Source organism: Amaranthus tricolor, chromosome 1, assembly GCF_026212465.1.
Source record: "Amaranthus tricolor cultivar Red isolate AtriRed21 chromosome 1, ASM2621246v1, whole genome shotgun sequence".
NCBI lineage: Eukaryota > Viridiplantae > Streptophyta > Magnoliopsida > Caryophyllales > Amaranthaceae > Amaranthus > Amaranthus tricolor.
The window spans coordinates 5,593,288-5,614,074 of NC_080047.1; the positions used below are offsets into that span (position 1 = coordinate 5,593,288).

Genomic DNA, 20,787 nt, shown 5'->3' on the forward strand with positions numbered 1-20,787 from the left:
TTTAAAAAACTTTATAGAGAACTTTCTATCAAGAAACTCGTCGTATAGGGTTCACTACCTATGCCCATTTAATTATAGTCATTGTATAGTACAGTAAAAAAGTGGAGAATAATATCTGTAAATTGATGCTAAATGAACCGTTGTACTCTAAAATGGAAAAGAGCATACATATCGGGAAATTGATGGACATAAATAATTAAATATATATTTATAATGTTATGTTATTTGCAATGGCTAGCATATTCTATTTTCTTTATGATTTTTTACAAAAAGTTTTGAACTAATTTGAAACAATGAGTGGAAAAGATTGATTGGTAATATAGTTTCTAAATCTAAGTATACAACAATAATAACATTCTATTATCCCAATGTCATTGACTGATATTTATTTAATTAGGAGTTAGAGTAGAGTTTGAAAGGATCGGATGAATGCAATTTTACACTTATTAATTATGAATTAACAACAACTAACTCGTGTTATATAAGATCAAGATGAAAATGACTCATATAATGAATTCGTTTTTCTAACTGATTACTTTAAAATTGTAAGTGATCACTATAACACACTAAATGTAAATAAGTTAGCTCAATAGAGATGATCTGACTATGAGACCGTCTCATTTTGTTATTTTTGGAGACCTCCATCTCATTTAATTTTCTGTGAACTAACAAAGAAGTTGTTTCCTATTTTAAAAAAAAAGATATTATTTCCGATTGACTTTTAATAGCAAACATTAACATAAATAAAAAGTACACATGATTTAAGTCACTTAAATTTATTATAATTTAAAATTAAAAAATTATAAATTTTTGGTGCTATAGAAATAATGGACATATTCTAAATCTAACTATAGTCTAGCAATATACTCTTAATAAACTCCTAGTGATTTCAAGAAAAACTTTCCTAATGTTTGCATACTAGAAGTTTGCACTCTATGCTAGAGCAATAGGGGTGACGATCAATTTATTTCATTTGGCTTATTCGAGTCAGGTTCTAATGGGTTTGATTTGTGTTGGATCCATCTTGAGTCTACACATTTTCTTTTTTGTGTTCAGAATGGTTTGATATTTGCGCCCTTTTTTAATTGGGTTGAAATGAAAATATTTATTATAGAAATTCGATATCTTTTCAATTTCAATAATCGGTTCTGATGCTACAATAAATATGTTATTATGCTTATGTACAATAATAATATCTGCAAAAGAGCAGAGTTGATTGCACAAACTCAATGACGTTCTATCCTAAAACCAATAGGTAGTAGGATGAGTAGTCCATCAAACTGATATGTTAGTCAATCTCTATTTAATTATTTTGATGTAAGATCACATGAATGTTATCTTCTAACAGAAATATCACTGGTTCGAATCTCATCTATTCCTCGTATTGAATTTCAAGCGAAATATCTAGTTTCATATATGAGGAGGATTGAGGACATATGAGGGGACATGATAGAGTGTATTATAAAGTTAGTACCTCAACCCTCCTTTAACACCACTCTATTTCCCGGATGGAACACATCATGGGTGTAAATTGGGTGGCTCATAAAAGTTGTGTGTTGCGAGTGAAGAGAATGCTTGGTACAAAGTGGACAATTGTAACGCAACAAAGAAAAGACAGGAAATAGAGAAGGATCATATGATTCTTGAGCTCTTTTTGTCCTTAATTTGCCACTTGATTGACACCCACTTCTCTATATTCCAAACGTACACTATTTCTACCCTTTTTCAGGTTGCTTCACACTCGTATACTTCTAACTTGTGGCTTAAAAACAATTAATGAACAATATTACTCTTTTATTTTTGAAAATAAAACTCACACCAAATATATCTACAACAAACTACTATGAAACATTGGTCTAGCTAAGCAAGTCGAAAATTGAAACAAGCAACACAGAAAACGGTTGGAAAATAACTTATACGTTATTTTTACTTTTCAAAATTAGAAACAATTTGACTAACATATAAGCTTGATAGACTACTTTTACTATTACGAATTGATTCTAGGATAAAATTTCATCAGCTAATTTGTACAAGTTTATAAACGAATTTATCAGAACTTAGATAATGAGCAAACAAAAACTGTTTAGCATGAAGAGCAAAACTAGGATCATAGATTCTCATAATAAAACACTAAACATGCGTATTGATTATTCGACACAATTCTACATGAATTTTCTTGTAAGAAAAGTCGTTCAAGGGAGAAATAGGCAATATAAAGCTTCAAAATCTTAAAAGTTTAATATAGAGGTCATGATAAATAAAATCTTCATATTTAATAACAGATGTATCTACATATTTAAAACATAAATTATTTATGATAAACCTAAATTTTCTTACTGGCTTTCACTAAAATAACTTTCTCATTATTCTAAATTATTTGATTATTACTTTCATAAAAAAAAAAAACTTTTATATTCTACAAGCCACAAAGAATTAATGAGCTACTATGATAAAAGATTGAGCCTTTCACACTTTCTCTCATAATTAAATAATTCAACCGTCCATTACTAAGATTCCAGAGATAGATTTTATTCAAAACATGTCTGATTAGATACTAAATATTGATGGTTAATGCTTAATTACAGTTAATTAACCATAATCTTTTTTAATTATTAATTATATACTTGTTATTAAGACAATGCCCTTTTCAGATAAATGCCAACTTTACTTTGGATCTTTTTATTGCTAATTGCTAATGTCTAAATTCTTTCTGCTTTTGGGTTAATTCTGGTCTATTGTGCCACCTATAAACTCCTAACTTATCATTTTATAAAATGCGAACTTGTACTTCCAAGAAATATTCAATCATTTTTTAATAAACTCCTAACTATTAGACTTATCCAAATTTAACCCGATTAACTGAAATTAAATATAATTTAATTCGACTTTAAATGTTTTAAGTATAAAAATAAAATTAAATTGTTAAGATATTTACGTATAAATTAAACCTGATATTGATTCGATTTAAAAAATTATACCCGAAATCCGCCCACGAAGCATAGGGAGCGAAAGAAGGAATTACATCTGGTGTTTATTGACCTGGAGAAAGCGTACGATAGTTACCACGAAGCATCGTTTCGGATAGCCTCAAGAATAGATATATTTTACGAAGGTACATTGAGGTAATACAGGACATGTATGACAGAGTGTCGACTAACATACATACATCGGTGGGTATGACATAGTGTTTCCCAATTAAAGTGGGACTACATCAGGGATCAGCACTAAGTCCTTTCATTTTTACGGTCATTATGGAGGAAATCTCTAAATCCTTCTGGGAGACCGTACCATGTTGCATGCTTTTCGCCAATGATATAGTTTTGGTCACAGAAACAAAGGAGGAGGCTAATAGTAAATTGGAAGAGTAGAGGGAAGCCTTGAAGAGTAAGGGTTTACGCATAAGCAGTACGAAGACATAATACTTGCAATGCAATTTTAGTGGGACAAAACCAATAGGGGAGCCAGAGGTGACCATAGGGGGAGAAGTGGTCGTATGTATGTCCAAGTTTAAATATTTGGGATCGGTGATTCAGAGTAATGGGGAGATCGATGGAGACGTTAAGAATCGTATACAAGCGGGTTGACTCAAGTGGCAAGCAGCAACCGGGGTGCTTTGTGATAAAAAGTTCTCGGGGAGATTAAAAAGTAAATTTTACCACGTCGCAATTAGGCAGGCGTTGTTATATGGGACAGAATGTTGGCCTGTAAAGAAGGTTTTCGAACAGCGGATGGAAGTAACAGAAATGGGTATGCTGAGGTGAATGTGTGGTAATAATATGATGGATAGGATAAGAAACCAGGAGTTCAAGGAGAAGTTAGGGGTTGCACCGCTCTCCGCATGTGCATGTGTAGTAGAATACATCATAGTGGAGGGCAAGAGAAGTCGAGGAAGACCTAGGAGAACGTGGGAGGAACAGATTAAAAGTGACTTGCATGAACTTCACCTCTCTAAGGACCTGACCAGGGATAGGGGTAGTTGGCGGCGCCTTATCCACGTCTTAGATTACTAACCGTTTACCCATCGTTTGATATTGTTCATTGCCTTTAATTATCGTGTTTTACCTTCTTCTTTAAATTTGTCTTTATTTTTAGTTATTTGTACGTATTCTATTTATTCTATTTGTAAGTTACAAATTTCTCTCTCTTTGAAGATCTTTCTCAAGCCGAGAGACTTTTGACCGCACTTTCCTCTATTGGAATGAGCTGCTATCTTTCTTTCCTCCCTAGACCTTAATCATAATTTTCTATAAGCAGAATATACTGAGTATGATAATTATGATACCTGAAATCCGCCCGAAAGTTGAATGAACACTTTTACTTGTTATTGCTTAGCATTCTTACCGTACATTATTATTCAATCAACTAATTTAAATAATGTAAATTTTTGTGTTAAATGGACGCGTACAAATAAGTGAACATTTTTTTGTTGAGATGTCTACACCTCACCAATTCAATGAAATGTATACAATTAACCTAATTATATTCTTTTTAGAGTATTTCTAATCTTATCAAACACACATGTTTGACAATATTATAAATCATCTATCATCAAATCATATACAATCATTAAAAAGAAACACATGATGACATGTGTTTCGATGTAAATGTAAATTTTCTCCCCTAAAATTATTGTACACATATGGAATATCATTCATTCCTTTTGTAAAATGTCATTAATTTGCAATATCATACTATTTGGTGATGGAATTTTTTGATTTATAATAGAATAATAATAATTGAAAAGCATTATCTACTTTCTTCGTTTCATTATACTTGCAATATTTGACTTTTTACGTAATTTAATGTGTTTATATTGAATTATACACATCTAAAAATTATAAAAAGTTAATATTATGAAAATATGCGACTAGACGATTCAAACAAAATCTCACTTGACTATATTTTTTCTTATACATTAGCCGCAATATTTAAAATAAACTTGAATGATGAATAGTACCCATAACCAAAATGTAGCAAGTATTTCAGAACAGAAAAAGTATTAAATACATTTAATTCACATATTATAATTAATCAACAACTTAATTCTACAAGATTTCAATTTACTTGATATTAGCATATACATTATAAAGCTGGCAAACTAAGATCGGTTAATATATTAATCTGAGCAATAAGTGGTGGCCGTTTAAATTTCGCTAGTCACCAAAAAAGCAATGAGTCACCGCTTTATAAGAGCACCAACATTGTTGAGGACTACTCTCCTTTTAGCTCCCTTATCTTGTACTTATCTTGATGAATAACAATGTAAAAATAAGTTTGAGGATCCTGTTAGAAAAAGGAATTGGGTATTCCTTTCCATGGAAAGGAGAAGGCTCCTCGGCCCACGAGCACAAGTTGTACAAGAAGCCAAAAAAAATACTGAAAAGAGGAAAGAAACAGTGCAATGGGTAACATATTTTTGAAGTTCATGGCTTTACAACGGTAATATTGCTTTTGTTGAGCAAGGAAATGACGCCACTTGTCAGATTATGGGTGGGTGGGTATTTTTATATGTCTAAAAAATAAAAAACTACCATAATTTGTAAACGGTAATACATTTGGAAAAACTGAAAACACCAACGGTCATAAAATTTTTTTAACAACATATTAATTATTATAATAGAATGATCTACATATTAATTATTATTAACAACATGTACACCAATAATAATAATAATTAAGTTTATTAATTCCCCTCAAAAAAAATATATATATAATTTGAAAAGGGAATAAATGGTGGAGTATATGTAAGTAGGAGAGAGAAAGTGGGAAAGGATACTCATGGATGTTGGGAAATTTTGAGGGAAAGGATAAGTAAAAGGATGGAGATAGTGGGAAGTGATGTGGAGGAAAGAGAAAATGATGTGTCAAGTGTAGGAAAGGAGAGAGAAAATGGGAAAGGATATATATATCCTCATGAATGATGGTGCTCTAAGAGCGACTTGCTACCTAAGTTATGAAACTTGAAGTTGAAACTTGAAGTTCAAACAAAACAATGAGTAAGCGATGACTCGCCGCCTTTTTTAAGGAGGTTCCGCCATTGATTTATTTTATTTATTTATTTTTTTAAAATATTTTTTAGGTTAATTGGGAAGATTTTTTCTATGAATTTTTTCATTTTTTTAGTTCTAGTAGACGTAGTAGTTTTTCTTTTTTCCTGCTTATCTTAGTTCTAGTTTTCCTTTTTCTTCAATTCCTAGAATTCTTGTATAAAATTTTTGTTCATCAATTTAATAAAGTTCAATTGTCTTCATTCTGTCTTAATTATCGTTTTTTCGATTATTGTTTAAATCAATAATTATTGAATTAATTGTGAATTACAACTTTAATATTTAATGCTTTTGCGAATTATAATCTTGATGTTTTTTTTTTTTGCGAATTACAGCCTCCAAAGTAGCCTTTTGACCAGTATTCAAGCCAAGTGACCAATTCCATACAATTTTAACCGTTGACCACTCTTTTTACATTTGACTTCCTTTTTTTAGATTTTATTTTTTTGTGAGTTTTGTTTTTCTCATTTAATTCCCCTCTTCCCCTAATTTTGATAAAACTCCATTGATGAAATTCCAAGCTTAAATTCAAAATCTCTCCTCCTTGTGCTTTTTAATCTCAATCACCTTCCTCTCTCTTTCCATAAATCATCCATTTTTTTTTTCAGAAAATTCAGTTCTTACTCTTTTCATTTCAATCACAAATTTATATAAGGTATTCGCAATTAATTCTATCATATACAGTATTGCTTTGGGGAGTCCATTAAACTTGAGCATTTTCTTTTTATTTTTTCTGGGTTTCTTCGTAATCTGCAACAATACCCAAAAGTAAAAGATTCAATTTTTAATTCTGGGTTTAAAATTAGTAAATAATCTGCAACAAATTAAAACCCAAAGTTGAAAAATCTTTCATTCAAAATGAGAATACCCAAGAGATCTCTTACAAACATTTATGGGTAATGACCCAAAATTTGGAGCAGATCAGGAAGATGATGATGATGATGAGGGCTTAAATCTAGGACTTGGGTTATAATTAGGTGGTAAATTTGGGTTGATAAGTCTAAAAATAAAGGATTGTTGATAAGGTCATCTTCAATAGTTGGGATCATTGAGAAGGTAAGAAAAGAGATGCAGACATTGAGAATAAAGAGTTGTAGGCTTTAACATTTTATGGAGGAAGAAGAAGAAAGAGAGAGGAAGGTAGTTGGGATTGAGGAGAAGGAGGAGTAGGGGTTGGATTTAAGCTTCAATGGAGTTTTATCAATGGTGGAGGAAGAGGGAATTGAACGAGAAAAAAATAAATTAAAACTCACAAAAAAAACGTTAAAATCAGAAAAATGAAACTCAAAGGTAAAAAGTCTGGTCAACAGTTAAAATTACACAAACTAATCACTTGGCTTGAATACTGGTCAAAATGCTATTTCGGAGACTGTAATTCGCAAAAAAAAAAAACATCAAGGCTGTAACTTGCAAAAGCATCAAACATTAAGACTGTAATTTGCAATTAATTCATAATTATTTGGTTATTTTAGTTGTTTAATTTCTAGAATTATGTTATTAAATTACTCTAGGGTATGCCTGCCCTTAAGTTACTAAAATTCTTATATAAGACTTTTGGTATTTGTTAGGTTCTTCATATCAGCCTTTAATTTTGTCGATACAACAACTCTCAACCTATTTGAGATTCTGATGTCTAATCGTACCGGAGTAGGGATGACTGATGAGCATTGATCGGATCTGGGTCGAGTATAGTTAGACTTAGATTTAGACCCTATTTTTTATTGGATTCAGACTCGGACCCAAAGCATAAGGTATAGGGTCTGAATTTGGAACCAAAATAATATTTTGTTTTTTTCTGAAATATTTTTTAAATATATTTTATAATTTTTGTTCAGTTATAAAATTATTTAAATATTTTCAACTATAAAGATCTTCTAATACTACATATATTAGACCAAATGTACGAAGCTTTTCAATATTTAAGTTTTTAAAACGAAGTATTTATCATGTACCTTTCCATATTTTAAAGTATAGATACAATGATCACATTTCAAATTACATGAACCGACAAAGTTTTAGATCACGTAAATGTTCCAATATAAAACAAAGTTTCAAACCAAACAATTAAAATACACATAATAGCAAATATATAATTTTTTTAAAAAAAAGATGTAAATGGGTTATGAGTCGGATCTGAATCTCAAACATATGGATCCGGACCCAAACCCTAAGGTCATAATTAATCCAAATCCAACCCTGATCCAAAGGGTCCAAAAATAAGTGGATCAAAACCTTTAAAATAGGGTCGGATGTAGACCCTTATGATCAAGACCATGCCCATCCCAATATGGAATTTTGAGCTATATTATATTTCTATCTACAATTCTTAAGATGATGGAGTATAAGGCATTTAAGTTTTGATGAAAGTTTATGAAGAAGTCTTTTAGAGATAGTTTTAGCAGACTTTTAGAGATAGTTTTAGCAGACTAAAAATATATAAAAACGGCTCATATGGGCCGAGAGTAGTAAGCAAGGAATTTTCCATTCTCATTTTCGTATGTACATACCTCTTTATTCTGATTCTATTTAAATTAATTAACTAATAATAAAACCATTAAAAAAACTATACTATAATAAAGTGAGAATAGACATGAGAATAAACGTTGCATGCCATGATATTTTACTTAAATAATAAATTCCACTTGCATTTAAATTAGTGAAAAACAGCATAAATTTCCTTATGGTTAAAACCCTCAACTTAGGTATATGATCATGCATATGTAGAGTTGTCAAAACTAAACCTAATTAAAATTAACTGAAATTATGTATAATTTAATTCGACTCAATAACTGATCGATCACATATAAAACAAATCAGATTGTCAAGATCTTTATATGCACATAACAAGCAAAAATCAAAATTAACCTGTCACAAAATATCACGCCCGAACACTCAGAATATACACCTCTAAATCTATATGCATATATTAAAGAAGTAAGTAAAGATATTCCTTCATAAGGTATGGTTGACAATAAAAAAAAGGTAAACATGTTTCATCCTCTTGAAGAAAGGAATGTCATAATGTTGACTTATTATAGATTCTAATTAGTGATGTTAAAGGACCATTCTCAACGCGGTTTATAACTCAAAATGTTCTTAATTACAATTCATTATAAGTCAACTAATTCATATGAAAAGTTAGCCTTTTGCTTTATGGTTGTTGAATGTTGATGTACGTAATAGATAATAATTTGTACGTTAATTAATTATATACCAATTATAATTAAGTATGCAATAAAATTTTAATAAATGAGTTATGTGGATGACAAAGAGAATAAGTTGTGTAAAAATGGACGGTGCATTGTGTTGTTTCATGTAGGTATCAATTGGCAAAAGTCATGGATGCTTACAAAGGGTTTGTGCCCATGGAAAATTGAAAGGTTATTCAATTACACTAACATACATTAGTTTAATCAAATGATAATTAGGTTAAGTAATCATATTATGAACAAAGTTTTCATCCGTAAATTAAAACGATAACTTTTAATCTTAAGGAACCAATCCAAGCAATATCTTAATAAAACGGGTGGTAATTAAAGTGATCATCATATTATGAAAGAGATGTTACTCAGTTTCATTATACTTGTTACTGATAGTAATATTTTTCAAATAAACATTTTAATATCATATTTTAGAATAGAGGTAATAGGAATTGACATATACATTATAGACTCATAAGAAGATATTATCTTATGGTGTTTTGAGAATTGATCTTGTTACATTGGTAGGAAAGAGGACGATGGATACATTATACATTTCTCTACTTCATATTTTTGTTAAATACTTGAAAATACTCCAAATTTATACATATTACTTATATGATATATCATCATACATATATACTTGCTCCATTTTAACACAAAACTTACTTTCTCCATTTTATTTTTGTTAGTTACACTTATTCAAAAAGCTCTAACAATTTTTGATTAAAGTGTAACAAACTAAAACTAAGGGAGTATATTCTAAGTACAAAAAGCAATGTAAAAGATCCAAGTATGAAAATTACTTACTCACTTTACTCATTTAGCATCATTTGTTATTTTAGTACGTCTCATTCATTTTGTATATTTCTATTTTTAAATAATAGTCCATCATTTTCTTTTAATATCATCCATAAATTTTAACTATATTTTTAAAAAAATTTCTTATTTTTCTACGATACTAATTCAAAACAGGAATAAATATACATGTAAATGGGTGAATTTGGCAAACAACAATTTTGTTGTTACTCACTTTTAGCACTTCGTGTAGTTCATTTATAATTATTTTAATTTAACTTCACTATTACCAACACATTAATAATGTTTGAAACTTGAAAGTACTTAGAATGAGCTGTTGACAAATGATTGTGGATTAGTTTAATTAGTTGAAATTATTAACTGATTAATAAAATTAATCGGTAAAAATAAGTTAATTTGGTTAATTAGTTAAAATAAATTTAGTTGAATTTAATTAAATTTAATTTAGTTGAAATAAGTTAAGTTGAATTAGAAGTTCTTTTGGATTAAAAACAAGTCCAATTTAGTCGTGCAATTCACCTTATTTCTACTAAGATAAGCTTATTAACCAATTCATGGTGTTTCTCTTCTTTACACTACTTGTTTTTATCAAAGAGAATATTTTTTTTGCTTAGATGAACTAATTTTAATGCGTATAATAATAAATTTATCACTGAACTTATATTCAGTAAGTCTTAAAAAAAAAAATTGACTTCCACAATTTAACGATCCTCCTCATCTAATCTATGTTACTTCTTATTAAGTTTAAAATTATACTTTAATTTGCCATAAAATTAAAAAGTGTACCAAAATCTCAAATTATTCTTTTCCACTACTTTTCTTTGTTTTACATGTAAAAATAATATAGTTCCTCCAATGTGAAGTAAAAAATGGAACCTTGTCCCTATCCTTGATGGGCATCAAACTATCAATCAATCATTTAATACTAAAAGAATTAAAGCCTTTCAAATAATTAAAAAAAAATATCTATTTTGATTTTACTTTACACTTTTTAAGTTTATTAATTAAGACATAAAATATAGACCAACAACATGAATCATTTATTCATTTGTAGAAGTAGTTTCAATTTAATTCCTAAAATAACAAATTCTAAATACCATATATATATATATATATATATATATATATATATATATATATATATATATATATATATATATATATAACCACATATGAAAGTATAATAGACTTCAACATGTTACGTTTTACATATAAATTCTCCATTAAATTTTTTGATAAAACACTTATGACTTATGAGAATAATTGCATTTATTTTTTAAACCAGAAAAACAGTGGTTTTTGAGTACTGTTGATATATTTAATCTGACCTGAAGGATTAGATTCTCATCCAAGGGAACTCCAATTCCAACACACCCACCTTTCAATTATAAACAAATATTTTTGCTTGATTTGATTTTTTAAATGATATGAGCATAGGTGTTCAAAAAAAATCTGATGATCCAATATACATTCAATTTTGTAGTTAAATCCGATTTGACTAGACTTAAATATAGATTTACAATCATGTAAAAATCAATGTGTCTGATTTTGAACTAACCCAAATCAACTGATTTAAAATCAACCCAATGATCCGAATGAACACCTCTAGAAAAGTCAGTGTAATATATGTTCACACAACGAAGAATTTAGTCTCTTATCTGCCTAGTTCATAACTCGAGTCATTAATTTAAAAACCCAATTAATATTGAGTTGTGTAAGGTACAACACAATGAAAGGTAGACAAGTTTTTTGGCTGAGCACATTGATATACAATGATTGAGTGTTCGATCCATCCTATATTACTATCTTTGATTCGTCTCTTATCTACTAAGACGTTAATATGAGAAGGTGACTTAGGGGCGAATCCAAAAAATATTTATTATTTGGACCAATATTATATGACCTCTCATTGGCATGGCGTAATTAGTTGGAAATGCCTTTATCAAAGCGCATAGAACATCTGAATTCGAATACTGAACATCAGTTTAACATACTGCTCTATTTTCATGACCCAGGTCATAGCCCATGCCAGCCCGGGTCTACATACGCCCCTGGTTCAACGCGTGATGAGTAAATAATATAAGAGTACAACAATCGGCTTAAGTTTTTGATTGAGTTGATGTCTGTCTGTCAATTTTTGTTTTTTTGTTTTTTTTTTTAAAAAAAGAATAGTAGAAAACAGAATACTGAGGCAGAGCAGGGAGATGAATGTGATTTTTGGAATGGAAATGAGTTTTGATTCCTTTTCCATAAAACTTAAAGATTTCCAGCTTTTGTCTCTCCTTTTCATGTATGCCTCTCCTTTAATATTGAACTTCTTTATAGGCATAAAGTGCAGCTGTATACAAACACAAAATACACCTCCTTACTCCTTTCTCCTTGATGTTTTAATGCATATTCATATATTCTTACTCCACTCTTTTTTTGTGTATATAAATAGGATGTCTCACCTGGGTTTTATTTCATTGCATTCTACTCCCAATTATTAGACAATAATCTCACTTTCAACTAATAGGATTACTTAACTGTACACTATTCTGCAACTTCAATATGAGCTATTCCAATTACTCAACTGGCTCTGGTTAGTTCATACTTCTCCATGGCACTTAAATTGTGCCCTTTTGTGTTAGGTTCCCTGCCTCAAATATGGTAGTTGTTGCATGATTTACATTTGGGTTTGGCGCGAAATATTCCACTTTCAAATGAATCCGTGACCTTCTGTCACGTAGGCTTTTGATACCATGTCAAGGAACCAGCTCAACCAAAAGTTTAAACTTATGGTTGAAGCCCAAAATATATTATATAATTTAACAGTTTTCTTTAGTATATGTGGGGTTATTGGTTTGCTTTAATGCCTATCTTTATGTGCACAAGTAAAATTCCGTAAATCTAACCTTGTTTAATTAGTGTTTACCTATATCATTGGGGAGGGCCTTAGAGATAGGGAAGAACACAAATTCTTAAATGAGTGAGACCGTCTTTATTGGCTGGTCATGTACATTTAATTAGAGTGTTAAAGTGGTTACTTATAATTTTAAAGTGATTAATTAGAGAAATAAGCTGATTAAATGGACTCGTTTCATGGTGAGACTATCTACGAGCTAAGGGAAGAAATATGATCCATTTTTTGTGTGGGTTTAATAAAAGTAGTTGTAAGTGTGATCATTAGTTGTAGCTGTTGAGCAATGAACTAATAATTGTTAGTTATTAGTTGTTTGAAGTAGATTGTTGGAAAAATATTAGTTGTGGGGTTATTAACATGTGTTTTAATTAAAAGGTTATTGTAGCTACTCTTTGCTAAACAATACCTCAAAAGGTGCTAGTTTTATTAGCTTTTACAAAACACTAGCTCAAGGAACTACTTAAAAAACTATGCCCAACACAATTTTAGTAACTTTTTTTTGATATTTTATAATACATAAGAGCATTTTTTGTTTTTAATAAGTAAATATGGATTGAGATTGTTGAAAATCAGAATTAATAGAGAAGAAAAATTCAAATATTTTCTATCTTTGAAATGAGGTTATTATTGTATTATGTTGTAGCATTGAAAGAATGGAGTTGATTTATGATGTTTCTTCTAAACTTTGTATTCATGCTCATGATTAGGTGCAAGAAGTGGTAGGAGAACCTTTGAATTTGGAAGGACCCATGTGGTTAGGCCAAAAGGAAGGCACCTTGCAACAATTGTTTGGCTACATGGACTTGGTGATAATGGTGCAAGGTTCACATTCTCCCTTACGATCTTCTTGATGTTCATTTGTTGCATTGACTAGCTAAATTGAATTCAAGGAGTTGATTCCTTTACTTGAGAATCTTAAGTTCGTCTAGTCATTGAAGGATTTCCCTTACACCCTTATGACAAGAGTTCGATTTTCACCACTTACCGCAACACATAATTCTTCAATCCATGTGCCTGTACGGGATTCTCCATCATTACTACGATAACAAAAATCTACTAATTTGTTTGTGGGTTGCTACTTGCTAATAGTGCTTCTAGTAGATTATTTTATGCCACATTATAAAGGCTTTTGAGCTTACAGAATCTAATCAATATATGCCGAAACAACAAAGAAAACCATCCACTTATTGAGACATTTGCCGTATTTTTGCACTATGTTTCAAATTACTCTATTTTTCTCTAGAGCTACCATTGCTTTCTTTAGCCAGTTCCTCTGATTAATTTTATGCCTTTGATGTTCTTGCAGTGCTTGTCAACTCTTGGAATCTCTCCCACTTCCAAATGTAAGCAAACTCATTTGTTACCAAATGTTATATCTTGCCAAACTGATCATTGAATACTTTGTTTTAATACAGTTCCACATTTTTACAGGTTAAGTTTATATGCCCAACTGCTCCTACTCGTCCTGTTGCATTACTCGGTGGATTTACATGCACATCATGTAAGAACGCCTTCTTTCATATGGCTCATTTGGTTATTGGTATTAAATTATAGGAATGGTACGAAAATGTACTTTGATTTAGCTGGGAGAATTACACGACAAGGTTTATAGTCATGCTTCTTCTACTCGAATTCATGAGAAAGAGAGCTTAATTACAATCGTATGACATAACAAGTTTCATCAAATGTTTTCGATTGCAACCCTTTAATATCGTTAACCAAACAGGGCATTTAAACTTCTAGTTTTTGGAAAGAATAATCACCGAAGTTGCTTCATTGTATTATAGGGTTTGATGTAGCTGAAATATCAGAGGATAGTCCGGATGATTTTGAAGGATTGGATGCCTCAGCTGCACATATTGCAAATCTGTTGTCAACTGAGCCAGCTGATGGTAAATGTCTAAACTTTCCACCACAAAATATCCACAAAATATATGGAGGTGTTTTGGCTTTTTGTTTGGTCAAACAATCAATATTTTCAAATGGCTAAATCAGCAACAACTCCAGCTAATTGTCATCTCCCAGACAAACCCATGTAGAAGTACTTATTTAAAGGGGGTGTTATGTCAATTTAGCCGTTGGCCGTTGTTTGTTGGCTCGTTTGACCAGCTAAAAAAATTGGTCTTTTGTTGGCTTTTAAACTAGTTGAAAAAGTCAGGTTTTTACGGAGATGTTTGGAAAATTTAGAGATCGACTGCTGGCTGTTTATTAGAGAAAAAGTGGGTCAACAAGTAAAAAGCTAATTTTTTATTTTGGCTTATAAGTCAATTTTTCAGCTGAAACAAAACATTTTTTTTTGTTGTTTGACCGACCAACGGCCAAAATCCAAAAGTCAACCTAAAAGCGAACGTAAAATCCAAACATCCAAACACCTAAAAAAACTATTATATGTATTTGCATTGTTACATTCTGACGATATCTTGGCTTGTATTTAACAGTAAAACTTGGTATTGGAGGATTCAGTATGGGTGCAGCAGTTGCACTCTATTCAGCATCCTGTTTTGCCGTAGGAAAGTATGCTAATGGTAACTTTTATCCAATAAACTTAAGGGCAATAGTAGGACTCAGTGGTTGGCTTCCTGGTTCTAGAACCCTTAGGAATAAGATTGGATGTTCACATGATGCAGCAAGGAGGGCTGCATCCTTGCCGATTTTCCTGTGTCATGGCAAATGTAAGTCCCTTAGTCTTCGAGTAATATAGCTTGTCGCTATAATTATAAGTTTGAGTTTTTAGTTGAATTGGTTTCTCGACATGATATGTCAGTTAAGTGTATATGTTTGTGTTGCTAATCATACAATTTTCCTGTTGCAGCTGACGAAGTAGTCTCATTCAAATTCGGAGAGAAATCAGCTCATGCCTTAACTTATGCTGGATTCCAACTTCTTACATTCTCGAGCCATAATGGGTATGAAAATTTAGTTCTCTTGCAATGAACAATTAATTATCTTCACGGTTTATTGGCTTCATATAAATCATTTCAACTGACAAACTATAACGTCAAGAAATCAACTCAATCAAAAGTATTAAGCTCATGGTTGAGGCCCTAAAATATTTTATAGATTCTAGCACGTCTCCTCACACAACAATCCTTTAAGTAAAGTGGGGATGTAACACGTACCCTTCTTATACCTGACATTAAATATTTCACTTTAAATGAGACGTGGCTGAGATTAAAACTCATGACCTCTTTGTTCAGATACCATGTTAAGGAATTAACTAAATCAAAAAGTTGAGCCGATAGTCAAAGCTCTAAAATATGTTATATAATCTAACATATATGTTCGGCTATGCAGACTTGGGCATTACACAGTTCCAAGGGAGATGGATGAAGTGTGCAATTTCTTGGTATCAAGGTTGGGGCTCGAATGTTTTCGTTGAGGGATGGATTAAAATTTATTGAAAGATTATTTGAGATCAATGTAAACAAGATATAAATGAAATGGTTGATTGAAGAATGAAGAATATAGTAAAGGGCATACAATACAGTATAGGGTGGTTTGCAGATATTCTATATACGTTTTTCGGCTCTTAGCCTGTCCTCTAATAAGTTTATGTAATTGTTTTGAAAGTTCTTTTTGTTTTTGTTTCATTAGTTCTTTTGGATTGGTTTCTAGGTATGTAACTAATGAGATTGGTTGTTCTATTATATAAATAAATAAATATTTTACTGTTGAAATCTGAAACATAAAATTTAAAGGTTATTTGATAATTGGTTTTTAAATTGATTTTTGACTTAAATTTGTTGTTTTGGTAATCAAATGTCTTTTAAATAAGCTGAAAAAACTAATTTTTATGTCAAAATGAAAAGATTAGTTTTCTTTAGCTTTTTTTCAATTACTATAAGCTTATTGATTTATTTTTCACTAATAAACAATCAATGATTAATACATAATTTTACCAAATATCATCCTAAATAATTTAATTTATTAAATTAGTTTAAAAGCCAATAAAAACAACAAACACTCTTCGTTGCTTCTCGTCATGTGTGTAATAGTCTCATGTGTGTAGGCGTGTAGCTCTAAATTTTTAATAGTCAACAACCAACATCATGAAAATTTTACTATTTCGGGAATTTGTCATGAAATCAGTTGGTGGATGACTCCATAGTATGGATGCCATGGGTGTTGGACTTAATGGATTTTGATCTGATTATGAGTTTATGATCTTAGGGTTTAAATTTGGGTTAAATTATTAAGTGTAGTTGTTTGTTTGAATTGCAACTTTGTTATATTTTGGACCATTGTCTAATTTAAAATTTTATCAATTTTTACAATTTAAAATATAAACGTTGTATTTATACTTTAAAAAAAGTGAGACATAATAATTATTTCTTTTTAAGAACTTCAATGTATTAAAACTTCATATATTTAGTCGCTTAATTGGTATAAAATATTAGATTATTTTTGTTAGTTGAAAATTCATGAAATACTTTACAATTAAAATGTAAAAATTGCTATTGATAGAAAGTTTACTCATTGATAGAAAATTTATTTAATGATAGAGTAGTTCTAATGAGAAGTGCGCTTAAGTTAAGTTACCTCAAGGGAGTTACCAGTCCCAAAGATAGACTATGATCACACTTACTTTAAGATAGACAAGCCCTATAAGGTCCCTTGTTAATGCCTTGGCTGAGTTGATACTACGCATGTTTTACTAGAGTTTATGCTTTGAAAAGAGGAGTGTGAAGACCTGTATTCTACTCAAGAACACATGGTTCGGGTTGGAAAGGATGTAATGAGATTAAGAAGTATAGGTGGATAATAAACGGTTACTATCTGTACTTGTGTCTTATGAAATCATCTTATGTTGTTGTATAACATAATGTTACCTAGTAGTTGGCCTTATTATATTTGATGCTAGTTACTAACGTGTATGTGTTTGTGTTTATGTTTGATTGTTTGATGACTTTCTATGATTGTCCTGCTATGATACATTGGCCTTTGGTCTGATGTCGAGCAGCAGGAGGAACATAGACAGGCGTGGCAGGTATTGAAGCTTCTTTTGCATTGCATTGCATTGGGGGAGAGTGATGAGGGCGAAGCATAACCCGTGTCATACTGATATCTTTCGATTTTGTAGCACTTGTTTATCTTTTGTAAATTTTGGTTGTATAAGTTTCGTTATGAGGCCTGGTGTACTCCTTTGTATATTTGTCTTTCCGCTGTGTAGTTTATAACTTTGTATGGTTTTTAAAGAGTTAAGTCATTTTAAAACGCAAGCGTTAACACTGGAACTACTATTCGTGCTTGGTATGTTGATTTGAGAAGCCAGCGATGAATCATTCCGCCATGGTGTAAAATTTTAAAGGCAATGATGCCTTAGATTAGTTTAATGTTTTATTGTGGTAATTGCTCTACTACATGTTCGATGGTTAGCAGAGATGCTGTCGAAATTTCTACTTATAATTTCTTTTAAAATTTAATATCATCTTATTTATTTTATTTCAATGTAACACCCGAATTTCCTCCCGTCTTTTGCAGTCTGAGTTTCGTATAAGGGATCGAAAATTCAGGGGTGTTACAGGTGGTTACCAGAGCCAGTGGTTTCTATTTTTGATGCTTTGTGTTTTCGAATTCATTGAGAAATTGCTCGAAGTTAGAAGTTATTCGTGAAAGTTTGCGTAGATATGTGATAGGCTCATATTACATATTCATGCATAATGATTATCATTGCACGTGCATAGATAAATATATAGTTTGTTTAGTTTAGCATGTTATAAGAGTCATTCTCATGTGTGTTATTATTATAATTAAAAGTTATGATTGTGGTTTGAATGATGATATGATTTTACAAATTATTAGAGTTGATTTATGTATTATCGAGTATAAATGACAGTTATTACATATTTTGGGCAATTCATGAGTTGCGTAATAGGTATTAATTATGAAAAACAAAGTATGAATAATAGAATTATAGAGAAGCTAGTTGCACCTGGTATTTACTCTTGATGGTGAGGATAGCATAAACTTTGGTCTTATATGCATGAATTTTCGTTCATGTGAATAGGTTTCCATTAAGCTTTATGAGTTTTGATATGATAATATACAAAGATTTTCACTCTTTAATTATGTGATTAAATATTTTCATGAGTCCAGTGCATTCATTCATTATAGTATATGAAGTGAAGATTAAAGTCCTTTCGAATATGATTAATAACCGTGCAAATAGGATTGTGAGTGATTTAAACAAGAATAAGTATATGGAACTAATATGATAGGAGGTTGACATGACTGTAAATGAAGTTATTTGGTTAGATTATTGATAAGATAGCCTGTAAATAAAGTCTTAATCATAAATTAAGAATAATATTATGGTTTTTGAAGTCAAGTTGGTGTTTAATGTAAATCAAATGGTAATAATTTTATTCATGTTGTTGAAATTGGTAATGATGTATTTACACCTTGGAGTAGAGTAAATTGGAGACTATTGGTTATTGTCTTAGATCATTGACGATATATGGATAACTATGGATCTAAATGGTATTTTGTGTGATTACTAATATTGATGGAGTATGTTAGAATATGAAGAATCGAAAGTTGTTGACGCAAGAATGACAGTAGAAATTCTAACAAGTAATTCGAGTCGTTTTCCTCTATTAAGTTATCGAAGACTCTGAACTAATTCCTAGACGATTTGACTAATTTCACATCAAATTAAAATAACACATGCTTAAAAGTGTTTATAACATATTGAATTCGTTCAGTAATAATTCGAGGTCATTTGTTTAGACAGATATGTCAAGTGTATTGCTACCAAATTATCCAATTTGGTTTTGATCTAGTTATCCTACTAAATTGATTCTAAAATGTGTTTTCACCCCTCCAGTAAGTCTAAATTGGTTTACAAAGAATTTTCCATTGATTGCTCATTGAAATCGAGTTCTTATATGTATATTAGTATCATGGATGTGAACGTATAATTATTAACTTTAATAACTTGCTAAAATGTGGTACATATAATTGGATCATATACTTGAAACATGTATTATGTTCTGAGTTATTAATTTGATCTGTGAATCTACTAATCGAGTGATCACGTATAATCTAATATGTTATAAAATGATTTGATCATATATGATTAATGAAAAGAGCATTTTATGTTAAGTAAAAGGTTAGGATTATGTTATGATAAGTAAAGTTATTAAGTTGAATATATAGAGTTGAGATCATGTAACGGCCCGGTTTAAGTGACTCGGAAAAAAATCATGTGAAAACATGAATCCGGCTCACAAACGGATGCAAGGAAACTCATCCTTACTCGGATCGTCAACGTTCCAACGGTAAAGGAATATGGTCAACAAAGAATACAGCGCCAAACAAAACAAAACCAAACAAAACAGCGGAAGTCTTTACATACAACTCGAGAGCCCACCGGCCTCTAGACTAGCTAAAAGTTGTACGAGATAAAAAAAAACATCATAAACTTTGGTTACATAAACTGAGGTATTTAGACTCATTACAAAGTAAGTCTAGACTTGATAGTTACGGGTTCTAAGCTGAATCCTCACTCCAGCCCCCTCCTGCAGTTAACCTGCTGCACGTCGTATGATAACACGTCGCAGGTTCCAAAGAACAACCAATACACGTCAGAGACTTCATACATATACAAAACAGGTTGAATACAAGCATTGTGTTTACCCTAGCATGCAAAGGCTCTATTATGTAATCTTTATTCATTATTTCCAACCTTGTAACGTTGCCCGTCCTGTTCGGGTCGTACAAGTCATATTTCAAATTTGTTTGGTGGAATACACTTGGGAGAGCAAATCCCAAGGCAACCACCTACCTAAGACGTTGCCCGTCTTGTTCGGGTCGCCAA

At 30.9% G+C, this 20,787-nt stretch overlaps 1 protein-coding gene across 1 annotated transcript; it reads left to right on the forward strand.

The window, feature by feature from the left end:
- Nucleotides 1–12,445: 12,445 nt before the first annotated feature.
- Nucleotides 12,446–16,645, forward strand: LOC130826578 (uncharacterized). The gene is made up of 8 exons (XM_057692161.1): nucleotides 12,446–12,647; nucleotides 13,676–13,790; nucleotides 14,275–14,311; nucleotides 14,400–14,469; nucleotides 14,756–14,860; nucleotides 15,407–15,640; nucleotides 15,781–15,874; nucleotides 16,263–16,645. The coding sequence occupies exons 1-8, from the start codon at nucleotides 12,617–12,619 to the stop codon at nucleotides 16,345–16,347; spliced, it is 771 nt and encodes a 256-aa protein (XP_057548144.1). The 5' UTR covers nucleotides 12,446–12,616; the 3' UTR covers nucleotides 16,348–16,645.
- The last annotated feature ends 4,142 nt before the right edge of the window (nucleotides 16,646–20,787 follow it).

Excerpts from the sequence above, each read along its gene's own strand:
- LOC130826578 (XM_057692161.1), top strand. The coding sequence starts at position 12,617 with ATGAGCTATTCCAATTACTCAACTGGCTCTG. Across the intron at positions 12,648-13,675 it reads CAATTACTCAACTGGCTCTG|GTGCAAGAAGTGGTAGGAGA; the intron begins GTTAGTTCATAC and ends GCTCATGATTAG. Across the intron at positions 14,470-14,755 it reads TGGATTTACATGCACATCAT|GGTTTGATGTAGCTGAAATA; the intron begins GTAAGAACGCCT and ends ATTGTATTATAG.